General features: G+C 37.7%; 1 protein-coding gene across 2 annotated transcripts in view; it reads right to left on the bottom strand.

The window, feature by feature from the left end:
• tmem132e (transmembrane protein 132E) overlaps positions 1-22,853 on the bottom strand; it is a 601,474-nt gene that overhangs the window by 169,346 nt on the left and 409,275 nt on the right. The window contains exons 1-2 of one of the 2 annotated variants that reach the window (XM_056458535.1): positions 9,721-10,331; positions 7,806-8,733 (exon numbers count right to left, since the gene is read on the bottom strand). In XM_056458535.1, the coding sequence (XP_056314510.1) occupies positions 7,806-8,733; positions 9,721-9,790 (998 nt within the window). In that variant the 5' untranslated portion in view covers positions 9,791-10,331. Of the gene's footprint in view, positions 1-7,805; positions 8,734-9,720; positions 10,332-22,853 lie in introns of those variants that run through there. The other variant, XM_056458536.1, reaches the window with a different exon arrangement.

The raw sequence follows: 22,853 nt of genomic DNA on the forward strand, positions 1-22,853 counted from the left end.
AAGAACTTTTAGTTGAACTAATTGCTTCATTCTTTTTTGGAAATTGCTAGCCGTAGCAAATGATGTTCCTTTAAAACGCTAAAACCCAAATTTTTTAGGTCTCTTTGCAAACACAGCATTATTTACAAATGAAATGAGGCAATTATCCAACACACATTTACATTTCGACATCAAACAGACGCATACAAAACCTAAAACGTCTTCTTTTCATCATGATTGTTTTTAATGAATTGTTTTGTTTAGATAAAAAAAAGATTCATCATTTTGTGTGATGTTCTGTCCTTTAATGAAACTGAAGCAGAGCATCAGATCTTTTCATCTGCATTGTGATGTACATCGAAGTGTAACAAATTATGAAATAAATAAAAGATTGCTTGGGGGATGTGTGTTACAGTCACCAGCGATCAAGCTACTGCGGATCACTTGACAACTACAAATTGGCCACAGCTATGAACTACAACTCCCATTATGCACCTCACACACACCTGTTCCTGTTTGACATAGATCACACACACAGAGCCGAAGGATCATTATGAACTGAATACATTGATTATAAATACACCACTCTTGCACACAAACAGTGCAAGTGCAAACAGTGCAAGTCTTGTTTGCTCTGTAATGGTTATGACGCGTTTTCCCTTGCCTTGTCTAGCCATGTTTTGACCCTTGCTTTGTTTATCCTGCCTGCTGCCTGTACTGACCACTGTCCTGTTTACTGACCTCAACATTGGATTATCTGCATGTACCTGCATACACACCTGTTTTGACCGCTGCCTGCCTGAGCAATCTGCCTCATAAACTGCACGTGGATCCTTACTTCCATTGTCTGCACCTTTGTGTTACAATGTGCTTGTATAACTTTTTGCGCATATTTGGTCATTCCACCATCATCTCTTTCAATTTTTAAAATGGGCTGGAGAGTGCAAGCTAAAGATATCCATTATCCTCTCCATGTAAACTACACAAGTGTAAATTTGTGAAAAGGGGCACATAGAAGGAGCACATAAGCACAAGTGTGTCTTGTTTCTTTGCAAAGTAGCATTACCACCTAGTGGCCTGGCATGAATAATAACATGTTTTTAGTCGATTTCAAAAATCAGTATGACACTCAAAATGTCAAAAAAATTATAAGTCGGAAGTGACAAACTGCAAGCTTTTGATGTTTAAATCAGATTTATATCTTCTAAATGAGTATTTTGTCACTGTTTTGGAGCACACTAGCTTATTAATATCCTTAAATCTAACACACTGATACTAAAAACATAAAAAAGGTCATTTTAATTTCACAAGACTTTTAAAATTCTGAACCCTTGCTGTCTATGGAAGATGAGAGAGTTCTCAGATTCCATATAAGATATTTTAATTTGTGTGCTAGATACGAACAAGTGTTTCACGGTATTGGAATTAGTCCTTTAACCACTTAGTTTACATTAGCAAAACCACACAAGCAAAAGTTCACCAATGCTAATTATAACTCAGGTTCTTTTTAAAAACATACCGCTACATACATTCCTGGAGAATGCCAAATACGTAACAGGAACTAAATTTTTTTGCAGTTTGTTTTCGCAAATCCACCAGAGGCCACTCTGTATGCTTTGTGAGATCTCAAATTTCTTTCGAGAGTGCCATGTCACCTGTTGTTCTGGCATAAATCCACCAGAGGCTGCTGTCGACTGAATGACTGACTGACCAATCGATGGATCCACCGTCCTCCCTCCCTAATCCAACCAATAGCATTTCCAAAAGCACTGATTGACCTGCCCACCCACTTGCCTAAACCCATTCGACAGTTTTAAATAGCAATCCAGAAAAAGAAAAGCCCTTGCCTGATTTTTATCACGTTTTCCGATTTTACCACATTCTCACCCTGTTATTTACTTGCTTATTTTATTTTTTGACTTCTGTTTTTGTCTTATCTGCTTTCTGGAACCGTTCTTCACTGAACTCAAACCCCGTCGTTGTGGTCAACTCCTCTTTGCTTCTCAAGTCTGCTGACGTACATGGTGAGCTAACTGGACAAACTGGCAACAGCGGAAAAGCAGTCCAAACGAAAATAAGCGGTCAGCTTGTAAGCACAAAAAAAATAAATAAATAAATATATATTTATATATATATATATATATATATATATATATATATATATATATATATATATATATATATATATATATATATGAAATGCAGCAATATGTACTTCTGGCTACATAATTTGTGATTTTTAGAAATGTATATAGGGCTACGTTTTCAGAACGAACCTCTGTTGGCTAATTATCTCCTGTTAAATGTTTTCCTCATAAGGCGCAAGGCTTAAGGTGACCGTTTGCACAGGTGGTGTGTTTAATTAAGCATTTTTATGGCAGAAGTGAAAAACAAGCCAATAACGGCTATAAAGAAGTGAGAACGTGTGGGCGATCAGAAGTGGCCAAAGTCATGAGCTTCTGAATGGGTCATCGTGGGCACATTGTTTTGTTGTTTTTGTGCCGGATGTGTCTGACCAGCAGAGCATAGCGGTGTGTAGGTGACACCCTGTTGAGTCACCCAATCAGACATGACACATCCTATAGGAAGCACCACTGAACACTGGACACAATGAGCTAAAAGACAAAAAGCGACAACTCATGACCTTCAGAGAGTCTTTTTTTTGCGAGGATTAAACTTCACTCAGAGTAATTGAATTATATGTGCTTTTATAACCTTTAGCCTCTACAACAAACATCACGATAACTCATAGACTGTTCTATGCCTCACAGCCATTCTTTCATTCGTCTCCAAAGGCATGCATGTGTGCCGTTAATAACTACTGTCCTCCATTATATTATCATTTGTTGTGTCATAGATGGATGTGAGCTGTAGCTGAAACATGCGGTCACTGTCTCCTCATTAGGTTGCCGCGATACACAAATGTTAACATCTCCATCATTTCTGACATTCTCAGACAACAGACGCCAATTCTTGATGATAATTTATGAAGTCTCCTAGAGGGGAGATGATAATGATAAAGACGCACCGAAAACATTGTTTAATGACACCATACAGTATGGAGACATGATCAAAAGACTATTATGATAATTGAATTATTAATGCTTATTAATAATTATTATTAATTAGGACCTCTAAATTAAACGCGTTATGAAAACTTGCTGAAAATTATGCTTTCTTTCATCTGATTGATAGTTTATAGTTTCTGGCAAGTGAAAAGCCTTTTAGTGTAATTGTAAAAAAGTTGTAAAACCTGTTTTTTAGAAGAGACCATAAAAATATATTTTGTATCGTTGGTCATTTAAAAAAAAATGAGCATATAGACTGAAGCAACTTTATACACGTTTTAGGAAACACTTAAAATATTTAAATCAAAGTATGAAATAGGAAATTACAAGCTTGAGGGGAATAGTTTATTTAAATATCTATATTGCATTGCATATTTTGCCAACCTGACTTGAAAAAACTAGAAAGTAACCGATTATAAAAACAAAACAGTTAAACGTATTAGTTCCATTATATTTTAACTGTATTTTAGACATAATACACTACCTGACAAAAGTCTTGTCGTGTATCCAAGTTTTAAGGAACAACAAATTATAACGTGACTTCTAGTTGATCATTTGGTATCAAAAGTGGCTTATATGAAAGACAAACACCTCTAGATTAAGCTTATTTTATCAAAATAAAATATGATCATGCCTTGATTTTTAATTATTTAATTAGGACAGTATGGTCTGACTTTGCTTAGACAAAAGTCTTGTCACATAACATAAATAAGGTACAGCATAGAATATAAAGTCATGGTGAGTGGAAAAAGAATTAATATTGGGTTTGACTCCCATGAGCTTGGACGACTGCATCCATACATCTCTGCAATGACTCAAATAACTTATTAATAAAGCGTTCTTGCAGGACTCCCAGAGTTCATCAAGATTCTTTGGGTTCATCATCAATGCCTCTTTCATCTAATCCCAGACATGCTCAATAATGTTCATGTCTGGTGACTGGGCTGGCCAATCCTGGAGCACCTTGACCTTCTTTGCTTTCAGGAACTGTGATGTGGTGGCTGAAGTATACTGTTAAGTTTACTGTACACTGATATTTCCTTGCATGTAATGTTGATTTACAGTACATACATTTAGACACAAAAAGTCAGAAAATGCATCAAATTGCATAGTTTGCTCAGTTTATATGAAGAAATTGTATATTTTTAAAATATTTTTACCCTTTTTGACTATGAGCTATAGGTTTTCCATGTTATATGATTTATAAAAGGGTCAAACATGACAAACATGTATAAAATTAAATTAAATAATAAAAATGAATAAATAAATTATAAAAATGAAAATAAAATAACAAATAGTAACAATAAAATTAAATAAAACAATAAACAAAACAAAACAAAACAAAACAAAACAAAACAAAACAAAACAAAACAAAACAAGTATGCAAAGGTTGAATGTGTCAGGCAATCGCTATAAATCTTTTAATTGGCACAAAGTGTGTGGATAAAGAAACAGCATGTTATTTTTTCATTATTACTTCACTGTTTGCTGATCAAATCTCAGTGTGATATGTGGATGCAATTTATTTTCAATGGTGGCAAAAATAGTCCCCAAACTAATGCATATAGTTATTAGAATTTGATATACACATTTTATAAAGAAAAAAGTGCAATTTCACCACCTCGGTGCTTAGGAATTGATTTCTATCCTGCTGCTATGCAGTTTCTAGGCTATTTTGAGTTGTTGCTATAATGCTGCTGGTGGTTAGTAAGAAGTTTTGGGTGGTTGCTTACTGGCTCAAACCCATGGGGCATACCTACAAGATATTTCGGTCCCTAAATTTGGCCCCCCTTCAAAGTTTGTTATGCAGTTGATTTGGCCTGTAAGCCAATAAAATACAAAATGAGAGAAGCTGCACTCCAGAACACTGTTCGCGTTTATACTTTCACACCATTATTAATAACCACTAGCAAATCACTCTGATTTTTGCCAGAAGACTAAGTATTTTGTTTCGGTACAACTCAACAGCTCAGCTTTCAGCTTGAAAACATTTTATTTAGACTTGTTTTGTGACCTCCTGGGTAGGCAAATGATTGAACGGTGCCACTGATTTTGCCTCACAACAGCTGTTTGCCTGAATAGCTGCAAGCCGATTGTACACGTACTAATGTCGCCAATTTAATTTAAAAGACATTTAAATGCTAATAAGATACTCGCAACAATCTTGTATTGCTTCAACAGCTCTGAAGTAGCCCCCTGGCAGACCCAAATATTGTCATTTCTCTCCGTTTTTACATGTAGAACAGTTTTTCATGGTCATTCTACAACGGCAAGGCAGTGATTCACTCTATAAAGACTAACAGGTTAATAGTGTAGACTAAAAATGTAATATATTTTCACACTGATTAATCCCTTTAAGATGCGATCTCTATAAATAACAGTCTTACAATGTAGGGAAAATGAAAGGACCCGATGGTGGGAAGGAATGTGAAGTGGGGGGCAACTTCAGCGGAGCTTAATTCATATTTAAAGACTTCCTTTATTACATCTTTAATAGCCTTTTTTGTTGGTATCCTTCAACTTTTGGCTCGCAGCACAGTTTAATTCACCTCCCAATGAGTTGACTGGCTTAGAGCTCTCAACTTCTGACTTTCATCTCCTTTCTTTCTGCCTGGGCTTTTATTGCTCTTCAGCTTTTCCTTGGAGAATTAATGCCCTCGTATTGGACCACGGAAAAACTCCAATACGAGTGCATAAAAGCATGAGGTCAGAGAGATTTACTGTTTGGAATTTAATATCATGGCAAACTGAAAAACTACTGCAGATGAACGTTCATTGAAGATATTAGATTGGCAAAAAAAATAAAGGTATTAAATCATTCTCCTATGGCATGGTATAGAAATTAGGCAATGCGCCTTTACAACATCAATCAGGTTGATGGGATGTTTTTTTAGCTAAAATGCCCTAGTATGAAGATAACTCTCACAGATTTCACTTCCAAGCTGGGGATAATTCTCAGCATATGCCATAACATTAAGAGGATTGGGTTTAGAAAATGGATCATGATGCTCATAGTGACAAACAGCAATAGTCTGTCACTCTCTGGACAGAAGAAATGCCCACATTTACTCTGCAATTTGAGCAGGTTTTCTTTTAAAGGCTACATCATGACATATATACAGTTGAAGTCAGAATTATTAAACCCCCTTTGATTTTTTTTTTTTTAAATGTTTCCCAAATTATGTTTAACAGAGCAATGAATAATAAACAGGGGGGCTAATAATTCTGATTGCAACTGTATATTGATTTCCATGCCCTGAAAAGGACAACTATTTTTAAAAGTCCACTTTGTTTTAATAATGGACACTTTCCACCTCATCTGTAGCCTATAATAAAACCTGTTCCTTCATATCTGTCTCACTGAGATTGACATGTTAACATTATAAGACTGCTTTGCTTTAGGAATGTTTGCTTGCTGAGTAAATAAATCAAGTCAAGATTTGAATAAGTGTGATGCTGCATCCATACCACAAGGTGTCAGTATGCAAAACAAATGCTATAAAATGGCAGCGCACCTTTACATTCTTTATGTAAATACATGGTACACACTGCCAACAATGACTGTCAAAATTCCATTAGAGATCACTCCACTGTTTATATATTTAATTGTTAAATACAGTGCTCAGTATAATTGAGTGAAAATGAATATTTTTATCCATTTCTCAGTGAATATAGGCAATGTATTTTGGGGCATTTTAACAAATTAACAGATTTAATAAAAATATACATTTATTAAAATAATAATTTAGTCACCAAACATATTTAGAAATTGAAAAGTAATACAATTAAATTCAAGAAAAATATTGCAGAAAAATTACAACCTACACAATTTCAACTAATTTTTTTGCATTTTTTTAAATTTTATTTGCATTTAATATTTTTCTACAACATATAGATTTGAGTGTACTAGTTTTTGGATCGATATTGTAAGTTATTTTGTTAGATAAGCTCCAGATTTGGCTTCAGTACTGACTAATCTAATGTATATGCACAAATATAATATTGTATAGCTTCATATTAAAATATGAATTTAATAGATAGATTTGTGAGGAGTGTACTTATATATGCTGAGCACTGTAAACCTTAATGAACTATACTAGCCAAAGCTACACCACATCTCTGCCTGCTCCTGTTTGGGTTAATGAGTTATCAGAGCCTAATTAATTCATGGCAAATTTCTAATATGATGTCTGTGAGTTCCCATTACAATTAGAGGAACTTTGTTTATGAAGCGTTCCTTCGACATGCCCCAAAGACCAGCTAATATCCTTCCTCCCTTTCCATTTCTCTCATCTTGAAAAAAAAGCTCATTTTCTCTACCTTCAAGGATTTAAATAATAATTTTTCTACACAAGAACCCTAGCCCACCTATTCTGTTGACGACGAGAAATGAAATTAAAACACAGAGACCAGATGATAAATGTGCCTCATATCCCCTTGGCTCTAATTCTACAAGAACTGGGTCAAGCTCATGAGAAATTTAATTTGAACAGATGTCAATTAATACCCATTATGTCTTTACTTTGAAAAGCAGAATCCTTCTCACAATCTCCTAAAGCCTAGCACTCCGCTAGAGATTTAGTTAGATCCTCTATGATTTGTGTCTTGTCTCTTGGAAATACATTTTTTTTTAATCTTATGAATCAATTATTATTATCAGGGCAAGACACTGAGGCAGTGAAAATAACACAGGAATACACAAACAAATAGTTTGCTGGAGCACTCCAAGCAAATGTAAATAAGAAAAACAGAACTTACTTTAACGTAAACTGCTCCACAGTGGAATTGGGAACCAAGAGCAGATAGATGTTGAGGGTCTCTCCTGGCTTTAATGGCCTTTCCGGCAGCCTCAGAAAGAGGTTCTTGTCAAGCTGTTTGTCCACCACCAGTTGTTCCTGACTGGGTTGGTATAAACTGATGCTCCCAATGCGAAGAAGGGGTTGTTGGGATAAGCTCTCGCCTCTGGAGGCCCCTCCTCGTCGTGGGTAGCTCTCCCCACACTCATCATTGCTATCTGGATCATGGAGGGTGTAGTAAAGCTCCACTTGAAGAGTCTCCCCAGTTAGCTCAAGACCATCGGTCCCTGAGGACTTTCTACGCCCCAAAGGTGCTACATTAACATTAAACCATGTGGAAGGGAGGTCCAGTTGTGCCAAACACTGCGCCAGATTCCCCTGAAGCCTGCAGGATGTTTTGATCTCCCGAACATCTCTGAAAGCATGAAGCCTCACACAGGGAAGCTTGTCCTGAATCTTGAAGTCATCCCAGTCCCTTCCTGCGATGTAGAACAGTACCTGAACCAGTGGGTTACTAGCATAAACTCTAGACTGTACAATAAAGGCCCGGACTTTCCAGTTGACAGTCAGCCTTCCAGGAATGTCCAAAGGGCTTGCCGGCAGCAGTAGATCCTTGGACAAAGTCTGGTCTTGGGTGAAAGGCCCAAGTGAGATGTTGACTGCAGGTAGCTCCTTGGTCTGGAAGACCACAAAGCTCTCCGAGCGCTGAAGAGGGTGTCCACGCTGGCTGCCATATGATGGAGCTCGGTTTTCCTGAAGAAAGAAGGCCAGCTGTGTGTTGGAGAGCTTAAAGGTGGCAGGGAGATAAACTTCTGGTGGGCTGGAGGTGGCACTGGGAACAGGGGCACTGAAGAGGGCATCGGAACTGGTAGGGGAAACTTTACCAGCAACTGCAAAGACACAGAAACAAGAAGAAATACAGTCGGTTAAATGTGGAGTGATTATAGTAAGTGCAATCTAAGGTTTATAACAGATAAAACATAGGCTAGGAAAAAAAGAATCATGAACTTTTAAGTGGCCACTTAACTTTATACACCTTTATAAAGGTGTGTAACATTAAAATGACCCTTAAATTGAATGACCTTTGAGTTATAGCACTGTGAGTGGCTTTTAATGTAAAACAAATATAAGACTAGCAGCGATGCGCTGGTTAAATTCACTGTGATGAATTTATGTGACTTGCTGTGATGTGCTAAAAAGCTTATTCACTGCATAGAAATTAATTGAAGAACTTTTCCCTATATGTTGGAAGCAGGGAAATATTTACTCTTTTTGCAAGAAATTGATTTTCAATTGAAGACTTGTTCTCCTTTTCATGCCTCAAGAGCTCAGTTGAGAATATATGCTGATTAATAGCTTAAAAGAACGAGACGTTTCAACTGAACTGTTTCATATGAGACCAAATGTATAAATTCAAATAATGAGCAATACACTGAATACACTGACTGCAATGAGAGGACGGAGCTGATCATATTTTTAAAAATTCTCACTGTTTGGAGTGAGAAGTAGTATTGACGGGCATGCAACGCTTTGTCCGATAACATAATGTACACAGACGTCATCATTGATCTCTATCTCTTGTGCTCCTGAGATTAACTACCTAAGACTCGATATCCAATCGATTGTTCAAACTTGAATATGCAGATCATAATCTGCCTTTACTGGTAAGAAGAAAAGATACTTTTAGGCTACCCATAATATTAAGACTAAAACAAAAAAGTAGCAGTATAAATCTTTTAAGCTATGTAAAAACACTTATTAGGCAAAGTTAGTGTATAAAAAACAACCTTGTGTTATTTGAGGACTCCATCCATCCACTAGCACTCTATTAAAATATGGAACATGCCTTCAAAAATCTGAGAAACAATAAAACATACTTATCATGATGACTAGTCGGAGGGAACAGAGAATCCATGGCAAATCCCCTTGAACAACAAAATGTCCCATATTCCACCAATGCTTTGCATTTAAACTGGGTACTTTACAACCTGAATCACTTCACAAGTACACACACACACACAAAAAAGAGTATCCATGCAGCTGAAGCCAAACTGTAGAAAAAAAAAATTGAGATCAAGCTCAGTTCAAGCTTTTGAAAATCTGTTCAAAGTCTCCAAACTTGAAACCACATTAGCAGTATCCTCTCTGTAGTAATCCAACTGCATCCAGAACCTGCTCAAAGATCTGAGAAAGCCTGATCACTTGTGCCTGTTGAGAGGCTCCGAAGGCACCTCCTGCCCTGCAGCATGATCGGAGTGTGTCCACAGTAACATTCGTTCGCTCCATCTATTCTCTGCAGTTCCTGTTTGAGTGTGACTCCTCCTAGCAGATTCCGTTCTCCTCTTACAGCCCGAGACAAAGCCTAGACACCGCCCTGTCTCACAACACCTCGCCCCGAACTGTAATAAACTCTTTAGCTCTCATTCACAGCCAGAGCAAAGGCACTCCTCCCAGGACACCAGCGTGGCAGACTACAAACTACCCTATTACATTCATCTGCTCCCACTGGACGTGTTGAGGCAGACTCTGAATGTGTCTGTGTGAGGGAGAGTGTATTTGTTAGGGGGGCTGGGTTTGGGGGAGGGATGCATAGCCTGAGCGCCTTCAGGCAAAGAGTGGGGGATTAGTGGGAAGATCACCGGCGAATTAGCTATTCTCTTTTCCTCAACCAGCGGCCCCTGGTAGATACATTTGAATAAAGCAGGGGGGATGGAGTGGAAGGTGGTGGGTCCTCTGCCCTTGCAATCGCCCAGAGAGTTCTTAAGTAGGGATTTAACTATGAAATTTGAAATGATGTGCCAAGCTATCCAACAAAACAACAAAGGAAACGTCTAAACCAGGGGTTTTAAAAGTCTCAACTCAGGACAAAATCTGAATTTTCTTCATTGTCGAAGGTCTGGAAAAATGTGTTTGATTTTAATCAATATGCACATACATCAATCAACCATAAAAATATACAAATATGAACAAAACACAAGCAGGCCAAAAGTATTGTGGTGCAAAATACAGAGCCATCTAAAGGCTGATTTATACTTCTGCGACAAGCGCACAAGTATGGTCCGGTGCAGCCTTTGCATGGTCGCATAGCCCTGGCAGTGGCTGGCACTGACACCTCTCAAATAATGTAACTACACGTCACAAAAATGCATAGCGCATGCTCTGTGATTGGTCGGCTTGGTACCGATGACGAGCGTGGGCGGTGTTGAGAGCTGCAAGCCAGATGGAGCGAGTGTTTACAAGTGTCGAGTCTCGTGAAGGAACTTTTGTTTGTGTTTACCTTAAGATTAAAGTTGTTGCACGTCCGCAGGTTCTCGCCTCTGAATGAGTGACTTTTAGCTACTTGTAGGCCACATACGAAACCGCCTACTACTCAGTAGGTACTGCATTTGAATTAATCGTAGTAGTCGGCCGTAAGGAACATACGTTCTATACAGTATGAGTGGCAGCAGTATTAATGGAACTCAGATGTACTACATCTGCCATTTTGTAATGATCACGTGACCTACCCACACGAGTTACGTTGCTTCACTCCAATTCACAAATTCTCTTGCGGGGCATCATAGGATACTGCAGCGTCCATCCGATGCACACTTCAGAATCTCGCCGAAAGTAGCATGTCATCCAGGTACTTCTCGCATACGGATTTTCGAATTTTATGAATTCGGACATATTACTCGGCTTGCATACTGATTTTAGTGTACTATATAGTATGGAATTATGCGATTTCGGACACAGCCATAACTAGCTAGGCAGCTAGCATTTCGGAAGTTATTGCAGTGCAACACAAACAGCACGCAGAAGAATAAATACATGACTACGTGCTAGGCAGGCACCGTGGGTCACGCCGATCACTTGACGCAGAACTATAAACCAACCTTTTTCTGAGAAATAGCCCTTCATGTATTCATCAGCTGAATAAACATTTATTTCATAGTGTTTTGTTTCATAGCATTTGACATTTACACTCCTCACAACCCCAAATATCTCATTATTATTTAAACAGCACAGCTTTATGCCAGATTGGAGTAAGATGAATGCATACCTCTTGGTCCTATCATCTTTGAAAACTCAAATTGTTTTCTGGAAAGTGACATCCTCACCCATTCAAACCCTCACTGCAGTGAAGAGTGTTGCCTGATTACAGCTAATGTCATGCACTTACTGGATGCCATTACAAAAACAGCGGAGCAAAGGAAAACTGTCGCTTATAGTTACATTTCGGATCATCGCCAAAAAGACTAACATGATTACATGTTTACCGTGTTTTAGACGTGTAGCATGTAGTAAATCCACACTTTTAATCCCTTACACACAAATAGTAAAACGGAGGTGGCTCCGGATTGAATTCTCTCCGAGTTCGAATCTGAACCAGAGTGGAGACTTTGAGAATCCCTGATTTACACAAAGAGCATCGAAACAAAATGTCACAACATTTCTGACCAAAGCATTCCTCAGCCAAGGTGTGACTTATCGAGTGCCACTTTCTCTGAAGCAAATGACATCTTTGAGAATCTTCTTTCAAGGCAGCTTCTCTTCGCTTCATTACATTTCTGACTTTATCATTGTGCTCTTTCAACAGGAAGGTTCGGATTATAAAAACCTGAAGATTGGGTTTCATTTCTGCTCAGAGGTACGAACACCTTTTGGTGTGGCCGTGGCCTATGAAAACAGATATGAAAACCTCTTAAAGGGATGAGCTAATGCCCCTGAAAGCCAATCCATTACAAACACATTAAACACCAAAGAGCTTCTTTGCCAGACACAGCCAGTCTAATATATATATGCTCTCAATAGCTTCATCGGATTATGTGCTTCCAGTGCCCCCAGGGATGCACAGTATGACAGATCACAGATTCTAATACATCATGTCCATCATGGTGTAGGCTCTGCGCTGTATCAAAGAGAGGGCGCATATGGGACTACAACATGACACCAAAAGTCCACCCCGATCCCTCCTCCCCCGCTGCACTAATAGACCTCTGGGTGTAGTGGAGTGGCGGCTGCTGTTGCTGAACTGAGTAACAGGATACACATCTGTTGGTCAATGACTGTGGCTCGATACAATCCTAGGGGCTTTCTGCAGCTTGTGAGCTGCAGCTTTATGAAAGATAATGGAATCGTCATGTGTAATACGCCTTTGAAATATCAAAGTTTCACTGTTTAATACAACTCGCTGTTGCTGTCATTTTTCTCTGTAATCCCACACTTATTTTTTTTATTTTTTTTGTCACATGGGCAATGTAAGATGCTGGAAGGAATATAAGAAATTCCCCACAAGCATGCAAATTTCCTTTGAAATAATCTGTCTGGTGGGGAAACTGCTCTAGGAAATAATCTGTACGGCTTTTTCTTAGAGAAATGTGACAACAATAAGCATTAGAAAAGAAGTCCCCCACCCACGTACACCCGAAAACACATTATGAAAATGTGTGCAACCTACAATTGCAATCTTGATGTTGCCATTTGTTTTCGAGTATGTTAAAGGCTAAAAAAGACTTCAGTGGCCTGGTATATTATTTCCTGGTTTAAATGACTGAACAAATTGAACAGAGTGGTGTGTTAATTAATGAGCTGTACCTCAGACACATCTCTATGAGAGACACAAGAAGTGCTGGTGGAATTGTTCCATTTGAATTATTGCATTCAAGTGTACCCAAAGGAAATGTGCAGAGGAGAAATTGAATGAAGAAGAGGCAGGGAGAATACAAGATGTGACAAGTGATCAAAGATTGGGATGATGCAATTTGAAAGGTAAATCGCAATATGGGAAACAAGGAGACTGCAACATTCGATTTTCAATGTGAGAGACAAGCTTTGAACTTGTTGGATTTGCCATCGTTCTGACTCCTGGTCGTTGGTGTGTGCCACTGACTGTGCATATAATTGTGTAAACACCCGCCATACTCTGCCTCTGATTGGCAAAGGATAAAAATATACTCTATCTGATGGCCTGTTTCCACAGAGTTGTACAGTATGGTACGGTAGGGGTCAGAACGGGTCACCTTTATCAGGCTTGCGGTACCACTAGTGATGTCCTGATCCGATATTGATATCGGAAGTAGGTCTGATATCAGTCTAAAAAAACTGTATTGAACTGCATTAAAAATCTCCGATATAAGCAATCTGTTGCGCTCTAAACTCCATTACAGCTTTTCTATCCAGCAGTGTCCAGAGCCAGCGTGCAAAGCCCACGTGATCACAACACTGCTTGCTCGCAAAGTCCCTTTAAGATTTAACATGCTCTTTACTCTAAGTTATGGTGTATTTCGATAAAAATCTATTGTGAAGGTAGCACATGCTGATGCTATCAACAACGACACATCTCCACTGGTTTATTTATTTCACGTCAAGCGATCTTTACATTGTTTTGTATACGCTGCTAAGCAACACAAGGCACCAAATGGTGGCGTATTGCACATCGTGCAAGCCTCATAGAAAACGTTTACAAGTGTGATACCCAATTCAACACCAGCGCTTCCCACACATAAGACTTTACCTCAGCGGCCCGGTTCTGGACACTCTGCCACAGACTCGCATGCTCTGCTGCTGCAGACAGAGACATGCTGGACACCTGTTCTGACTTTGTTAGCTTTGAGAAGAGCACGAGGACACGCGGTAAAGAAAAGCCTTTTACAATATAGACTGATCCAGCTCATTCTTTAGGGTGACAATACATCCTCTTTTTCCCGGGTATGCCCTCTATTTGGGACTTAAAAATGCATTCAGCCAGGATTTCTAAATCGCCTAACATGTCCCGGATTCTATATTTTCTATAGCTGCATTTTTGCATTACTTTATACACAAACTTTGGCCAGTGCATCTCAATCTTTCAGCAGCACCAAGACTAGAGTGAGAGAAAGAGAGGGAGCAGATTTGACCTGTCAGTGGTGCACATGGATAGTAGGAGTGAAATAGTGGACTTCTTATTTTTTATTTAATTTTTTTACTTGAACACACTGAAAAGAAACAGTGACATGTAAAAGGTGTTAAATGCTAAACATTTTTGTTATTTTGTCTGTTAAATAAGAATAAGAAATCATTCTGTTGCTGAGGGTCATTACAGTTTAAAAGAAAGAATGGTATTTCTTTCAGGCAGAAGGAAAATGTAAATAGAGGCATTCCCATATTTAACTCTTCTTTAAAAAGCCCAGAAAGATAAAGTGCTCTGATAAACAGTGTCAGCTTTGCAATAGGAGTTTGCAGTTTTGTCTTTTTTTTTACATTGTCGTACTTTTCCCATGAAGTAGGGTGGAATCTGTGCAATATATTATGCAAATAAATAAATTTTGATAAATAAAATTGTTCTTAAAAGTCACATTATTTTATGTGCTGTGGAGAAAAAGTGTGTTTCAATCCAGCTACTGCAAGTATATTTATGTGAAAGATAATATATGCAATATATATTATTATAAAATTAATCATTTTTGTTTGGGAACATTGATACAGCCATAATCTTCTTATGATAAAAATGCAGATTAAACTGCTCTGGTCATGTGAATGTTTGCACTAACCGTACTGCACATTTTTATTAATTTAATAATAACTTATAACAATAAACCCCTATTTCTGCTGCCCAGTGTGAAAGATATTTTTCAGCTCAAAACTGGATCAAAAATTCATCAAGAAGCTGTGTGTGAAATTGAAACTTTGGACACTCAACCTTTAGCAGTTGGTCAGTTAACAATATTTTTTTTCTTATGTTCCTGCTCTCAGCTGTTTCTACCATTTGCTGATGGTAAAAAAAGAAATAACTGAAGTGACCTTTAATTAGTATTTTGCACTTTAAAAATATATATTTTTGTTTATTCAATTAAGATTTTTTCATGGTCTTAATGTTTATTCTTTAATTCTTTTTTATATATTCTTATGTAAAAGGTTGACATTTATGCAACCAATTGTTAATATATATATTTTTTTTTCCATACATATTGTTGATGACTTTTGTTCTCAGTTTGATCTAGCCATTCATACATTCCACTCAATGAAATAGGTAAAATTAAAGTCTTCATAATTTGTGCTGACTATTTTATTGGATTTGTATCAGTATCGGTTAGTATACTGTAAGGCTGCAATATCGGTATCGTATCGGAAGTTAAAACTTTGTATCGGGACATCCCTAGTTACTATTTTAATCTTCACCAGCACATGTAGCCTCTTGTTAGAAAGTAATTCTGTCATTCCGAGTTCGTAATAGTGTAAAAGGTGATGATAATAGGTAAACATGGCAGTTTTTTCATGTTTTAGGTTGCTGAAAGAATCATTTGCTTCTTTTTTTTCAGGCTTCTCCTTTATTTATTTTTTTGCTCTTCACTCTCACGTTAATTTGTTTCTGATTAAAACGGATGTCAGAAGCACTTCAATAATCATGTGCACGTTATTATCATCAGTTCAAGAAGTTTGTTATTTTAAATATAGACACGCAGTGAGCACACACGACAGAGTCAAACCGCTCATGCTTTAGACGGCCTTGTATACAACTAAGGAGCGCAGGGTAGTTTTGCTCTTCTTCTAGGCTTTGTGGCTGCTCATCAAGTTGACAACAATGTTTGCTTAAGTTCAGGTCGACCATGGCTTATTATTATATGTACTGTATATATTATTACGGTTTAAGGTCACGGCTGTGCATTTAAAATGGCACTTCCTTTGTTTTCATTCTCCTAGCTTGTGCATGAGCTAGTCACATATCTCTGTAAACCAATAGCGTTCAGCTGTGTGCCTTTTGGCACCCTTTTACTGTGCTAGGTACCTTTCCAAAAGGGTACCAGAAAGGAGTATGGTATGGTTCACTTTTTGGTACCTTTTGACAGTGGAAACAACCGTAAAAGCGTACCGAACCGTACTGTACCACTCAGTGGAAATGGACTATCAGCCAATCATCACGTTCACAGTTACACCATGTTCACAGACACAACAATCATCATCACTGGTTGGTTATATACACAGACACACACACACATACACACCTACCCAACCCAGAGAAAGAGAGGTCCTATGGCTAAGAGAGACGCTGCTCGCATGAAAACTGCTTCAGCGTTCTCAATTATAGTAACACTTATTTCATTATCCGTAACGGTAATGGTGTTGTAACTGGGGAACAGTAATTCATTTAATTGCTCGTTACTGAAAAAAGTATCACCATTAGTGATGCTGTTTATTAATAGCGTCGTTATTCTGATGACAACATATAGATGACTGTTGAGTATTTCTTTTGACATCTTAATTAATTCATTTTAATAAATACAGTTTGCATTTATACACACATTGTGATGTTCCATGCATCCTTAAAAACCCAATATATTGCATAAACATCCTTTTAGAATTCTTATCACTACAAAAAACAATATTTATCAAATTCTGTACACATTGTTTATAGAAAGTGAGCTTCAATCACATTATAATCACTGGCACTGACACAGCAAACTGAAGCGAAATATAAAACATCAATTTTTGTATCTATTAATGTAGATCAGACTGCTGGAAACTCGTTAGGTGTTTATTGTTACTGGCAGGTCTATAAACTGACTTAAATGCCTCTTATTTGCATTCATCCACACAACAGACACATTTGTAGTTGGTTCCAAACCTAAACCGAAGCAAAAGCTGTTCTGAATAGAACAATTTGCTGTAAACTCACATCATGTTTTTTATCACAGCATTCATAATCACATTTTTCTATTGTTTATTCCATTAAGTATGCAGTGCTATATACACTTCATGGCCACTTTATTAGGTACACCTTACTAGTACTGTGTACCCTTTTGCCTTAATCCTTTGTGGTATAGATTCAACAAGGTACTGGAAAGATTCCTCAGAGATTTGGTTCATATTGACATCATGACATCATGTAGCTGCTGCAGATTTGTTGGCTGCACATCCATGACGTGAATCTCCCATTCCACCACACCCCAAAGGTGCTCTATTGGATTGAGTTCTGGTGACTGTGGAGGCCATTTGAGTACAGTGAACTCATTGCCATGTTCAAGAAACCAGTCTGAGATGATTCACATTCTATGACATGGCGCATTATTCTGCTGGAAGTAGCCATCAGAAGATGGTTACACTGTGATCATAAAGGGATGGACATGGTCTGCAACAATTCTCAGGTAGGCTGTGGCATTGACACAATGCTTGACAAATGCATGTTTTCTGTTGCTCAATTTTGGTGAGCCTGTGTGAATTGTAGCCTCAGTTTCCTGTTCTTAGCTGACAGGAGTGGCAGTCCTGCTGCTGTAGCCCATCTGCCTCAAGGTTCAACACGTACAATCAGAGATGCTCTTCTGCATACCTCTGTTGTTCCGAGTGGTCTGGCCATTCTCCACTGACCTCTGGCATCAACAAGACATTTGGGCCGACATAAATGCTGCTCACTGAATATTTTATCTTTTTCAGACCATTCTCTGTAAAGCCTAGAGATAGTTGTGTGTGAGAATCCCAGTAGATCACCAGTTCTTGAAATACTCGGACCAGCCTGTCAGCCACCAACAACCATGCCATGTTTAAAGTCACTTAAATCACATTTCTTCCCCATTCTGATGCTCGGTTTGAACTGCAGCAGATTGTCTTGACCATGTCTACACGCCTAAATATTGAGTAGCTGCCATGTGATTGGCTGATTAGAAATTTGCGATAACGATCAGTTGGACAGCTGTACCTAATAAAGTGGCCAGTGAGTTTAGCTATGGGTTTTTAATCTGCTGTATTTTTAATAGCACTTTAATGTGACCCAGGAGTTCATCAGCATTCCTCAATTAGGCCAAATAAAGAGTTTATTAATACACACACAAAAACACATTCAATGGGAATTCATAACCATAGGAGCTCTGTGGCATACACCAGATCTTTTGATCCGAGTCTATGCTAACGAATCTGTCAGTCGCTGTGATTCAGAGGCTAGTGGATGAGTTAGCATGACAAACAACAGTTACAAACGAAGCCATTTACATATGAAACAGACTCTCTGACCATTAGCATCACGTCAAGGTTTGCGTATCACAAACAGTGACTACCACCGCATTGCATGCACTTCATTATACCACCGTGGTTTCTGTTTTCACTGAAAAGATGCTGCTAAAAATAAACGAGGCTTCAGATATTCCAACTCTTAATAGCTGACCATATTTTGCCATCATTTCAGTATTCAATACCAGGAGGCCTAATTTGCTCTTCTTTTTGCACCACTTGCCCTTGTCTGTCCTACAAGTGCCTTTTGCTATGAGTGGATGAAAATTGACTTAATAACATAAAATGTGAGATACTGAGTGGGGAGCTGATTGCTAATGCGCTGCCGTTGCTTTGCTGCAAAGTCATTTATGGCAGAATTAAATGAAAGGGAATGAGGAGATTTGTCATTAAGAATTTGACAGGATATAAATCAGAATCCAGTGAATTCAGATGGTGAGGCGCAATGCCACACATTCATGTAATGAAATATTTAAATGGCTAATTATAGCAACTAAGCAAAATTATGATTCTATGTGCAGTTGTGAGAAGAAAAAAAAAAAAGTAACCCCGTCTCTAGAAGCTGCGGAGAAGACAATGACAAATGTAAAACACTTCTTAAATATGATATTCCATGATTTATTATCAAGCAAAACAATTTGATCTGAGGGAGTCACAGTGGCTCAGTAGTTAGCACTGCCGCTTCACAGCAAGAAGATTGCTGGTTCGAGTCCCGGCTGGGCCATTTGGCATTTCTGTGTGGAGTTCGCATGTTCTCCCTGTGTTTCTGTGGGTTTCCTCCGGGTACCATGGTTTCACCCACAGTCCAAAGACCTGCGCTATAAGTGAATTGGATGAACTAAATGGGCCAGCGTTGGGGGTAATTTGTCAAAAGTAACGATTAAAGTAACGCATTACTTTTAAAAATAAGTAATATTATTTGAGTTACATTAAAAAAAATGTAACACCAGTTACTTTTTACTTTGCTTAATTGGCTTTTACAAAATATATTGCAGAATCAAAATTACCTTAGGTACCTTAGCGAGGAAACAGACAGTCGACTCGCACTCATCATCAGATCTCTTTTTTCACAGCAGATGAGTTAGTGTACTGTTCTAGTAACTGAATAACTCAGGATATTGGTTTATTTAGGGTCAGAAGGGGTATCCGGTATGTTAGTACTGAAGACACAAACCGTTTTATTACAACTCCGTTCAATTAAATGAACTGCTTCGACCGGTTCACTTAGAAGATCCAGTTAAAACAAACGATTCATCTGCGATGTCATCATTACAGTCAGAAACAGAAACAATGGCAGGCTGGAGATTTACATTTTTGCAATGGATTCTTGTTATTTTGAACTCATCAAAGCAAAGAAGTGGATTGTCATTACGTGTAGATTATGTGCAAGTAAAACTCTTGACAACTGCAAGAAACATCACATCAAAAACACTAAACTGGATGCAAAGCACTACACTCGCACTCCACCTCCAGCTAAACAACATATGATTGACATCAGTTCACCTTCTCCAGGTAAAACGATTAAATCGACTAAACTCACCAAAAAATGTTTTTTACTTTTATTGTTGAGGAAGATGCAGCCACTGTCTACTGTAAAAGCAAGTTTTAATCGTCTTACTGGTAATTTTGTTAAACATTTTAAATGTTTAAAATCTGTTTTGCCTTAATATAAATTATTAGTACTCTTAGGCTTTATTGCAAAGCTTTTCTCAATGGACAGTTAATTTACTAAACAAAGCACTCAAAAGTAGCAAACACATTACTTTACATGCTTTCATTATTCTGTATTTACAGCATGTATAGCTCTGGGGTCAGAAATTTCTCAAAATATAATTTTATCCAACAAAATGAAGCTGAATGAAGGTGTAGGTTTTATAGGTTGGTTTTAAATGCAGAGCTTCTCTATAAAAAGGTGTAAAAAAAACCCTGCAAGTTCTGAAAGAGATCAAACCTCAAGCAGGTGGGGAAAAGTAATGCAAAAGTAACTCAAAAGTAATATAACGCATTAAAAAAGTAACTAAGTAATGCAATTAGTTTCTTTTTTAAGGAGTAACTCAATATTTTAGTGCAGTACTTTCAAAAGTATCTTTTCCCAACAATGAAATTGGCCATAGTGAACGAGTGTGTGTGTGTGTGTGTGTGTGTGTGTGTGTGAATGCGAGAGTGCATGGGTGTTTCCCAATACTTGGTTGCAGCTGGACGGGCATCCGATGCTCAAAACATATACCGGAATAGTTGGCGGTTCATTCCACTGTGGCAACTAAGCTGAAGGAAAACTAACGCATTTGATCTAACTGCGTTGGAACTGCCTTGATCATAAGAAATAAAATGTCTGACATAAACAAGCATATTCATACCTGCCGACACACACACACACAAACACAGGCACACACAATTTTGCTAACTGCATTGATTGTACTTTAGAAGACTGTTTAATGAGCATGAAAACAAAAACAATAGAGATCGGCCCATTCCACTGGGAATTCTAATGAGTGTATTGACTGAGAAGATGTCTGGGTGTGTTGATAAATGATTACGAGTGAGGCACATTGCTTTCACCTTCATAAACTATACAGTGTTGTAGCATCTTCAGCTTGCAGAATAAAGATCTGGGAGAAGTTTGGTAAAAAAATTAAAGCATTTCAAAAGAGCTTTTATTTATTGGTGTTTATGGCCTTTTGATTGTTATTGCTTTAAAGTGGTGGACTGCTTACTATAAGACTTTGTCGAATATTGTTAAAAAATGGTATTTGAAAGTGTATGTACACAACCAGCCTGCACTGAATGATTATAACCCACAGATTCCAACTGATGTTTATGTAGAATTTATATACAAGTCATTCACAAAGTTGTGCATATCCTCTCATCAATCAACATACATTTTTGCTAGATTAATAGCTCATTTAGTTACCAGCAAAAGCACACACACTTACACACCTGGATCACGTTTCTGGTCATGAGGGTAATTTTTGAGAAAATGAGATTCAAACAATCTGAATGCCGAATAAATATGCCATACATTAATGTGCGGTTTGTTATGATAGGACAATATTTGGCTGAGGTACAGTTTTTTTTTTAGAATATTTGGAATCTTGAGGGTTTAGAAAAATTAACAAAAATACTAAGAAATTCACTTCTAAAGTTGAACAGATGTTCTTAGTCTTAGCATTGCATACTACTCATCATCAGGTATTAAAGGTGCTGTATGTAAGTTTTTGACTATTTTAAAGCATAAAAATACCATAATATGTTTGCACATATTAAAGAAACATGCTAAGTGAACATTCTTGTTTATCTGAAAAACAACGCTAAAGTCAGACATTCTGCTTTGAAAATGTGCGTTCGGTGTCGGAACGTCTGTCTTTGTTTAGGTCATTTTTACCCCCAATGCCAGTTTAGCTAATTATATTTCAGCACCCTTGGTGGAAAACCATATATTTGATTAATTCATTTGAGAGGCCTCTCAATGTAGGTGTCCGTGACCCAAAATGTGACCTCCAGGAGACCAGTAACCTCCTCCAAAATCAGACTCGTTTTCAGAGTTCCAAATGAGGTGGTTTTTAAGTAGCAAATAATATAAATATCACAAAAGTAAACATTAGGTGAGCAGGTTACATTGTAACCCTGTGTCCTAACAACACACTACTGTACATGACAAGATTTGGAGTGATAAACAATTTGGCTGTTTGCACCAGATGAAACACGACAGAAATTTAAATCCAGCCATTCAGAAGTACAGAATAGTACACTTACTGCACACTAACGAAATTATAAGGTTTATAATCTAATAAATACATATTAAACCTCTTTAACATTATTAAATATACATGCTGAATCACCGATATTTGGCTTGCACTGAATCACAGTTTTAAAGTTCAATTTCAAATGGTTTATTTTATTTTCAAGATCTGAGGTAAACTATCGGCTGTTGCTGCTTTCAGTAGTGTGTATTTTTATTCTTATTTTTATAATGTAGTGTATTTTTATTCTGTCTTAACAAACCGTGTTGGAAAACACATCCCATGGTCATATTTCAGCATGACAATCTAAA

Source organism: Danio aesculapii, chromosome 5 (genome assembly GCF_903798145.1).
Source record: "Danio aesculapii chromosome 5, fDanAes4.1, whole genome shotgun sequence".
Lineage (NCBI taxonomy): Eukaryota > Metazoa > Chordata > Actinopteri > Cypriniformes > Danionidae > Danio > Danio aesculapii.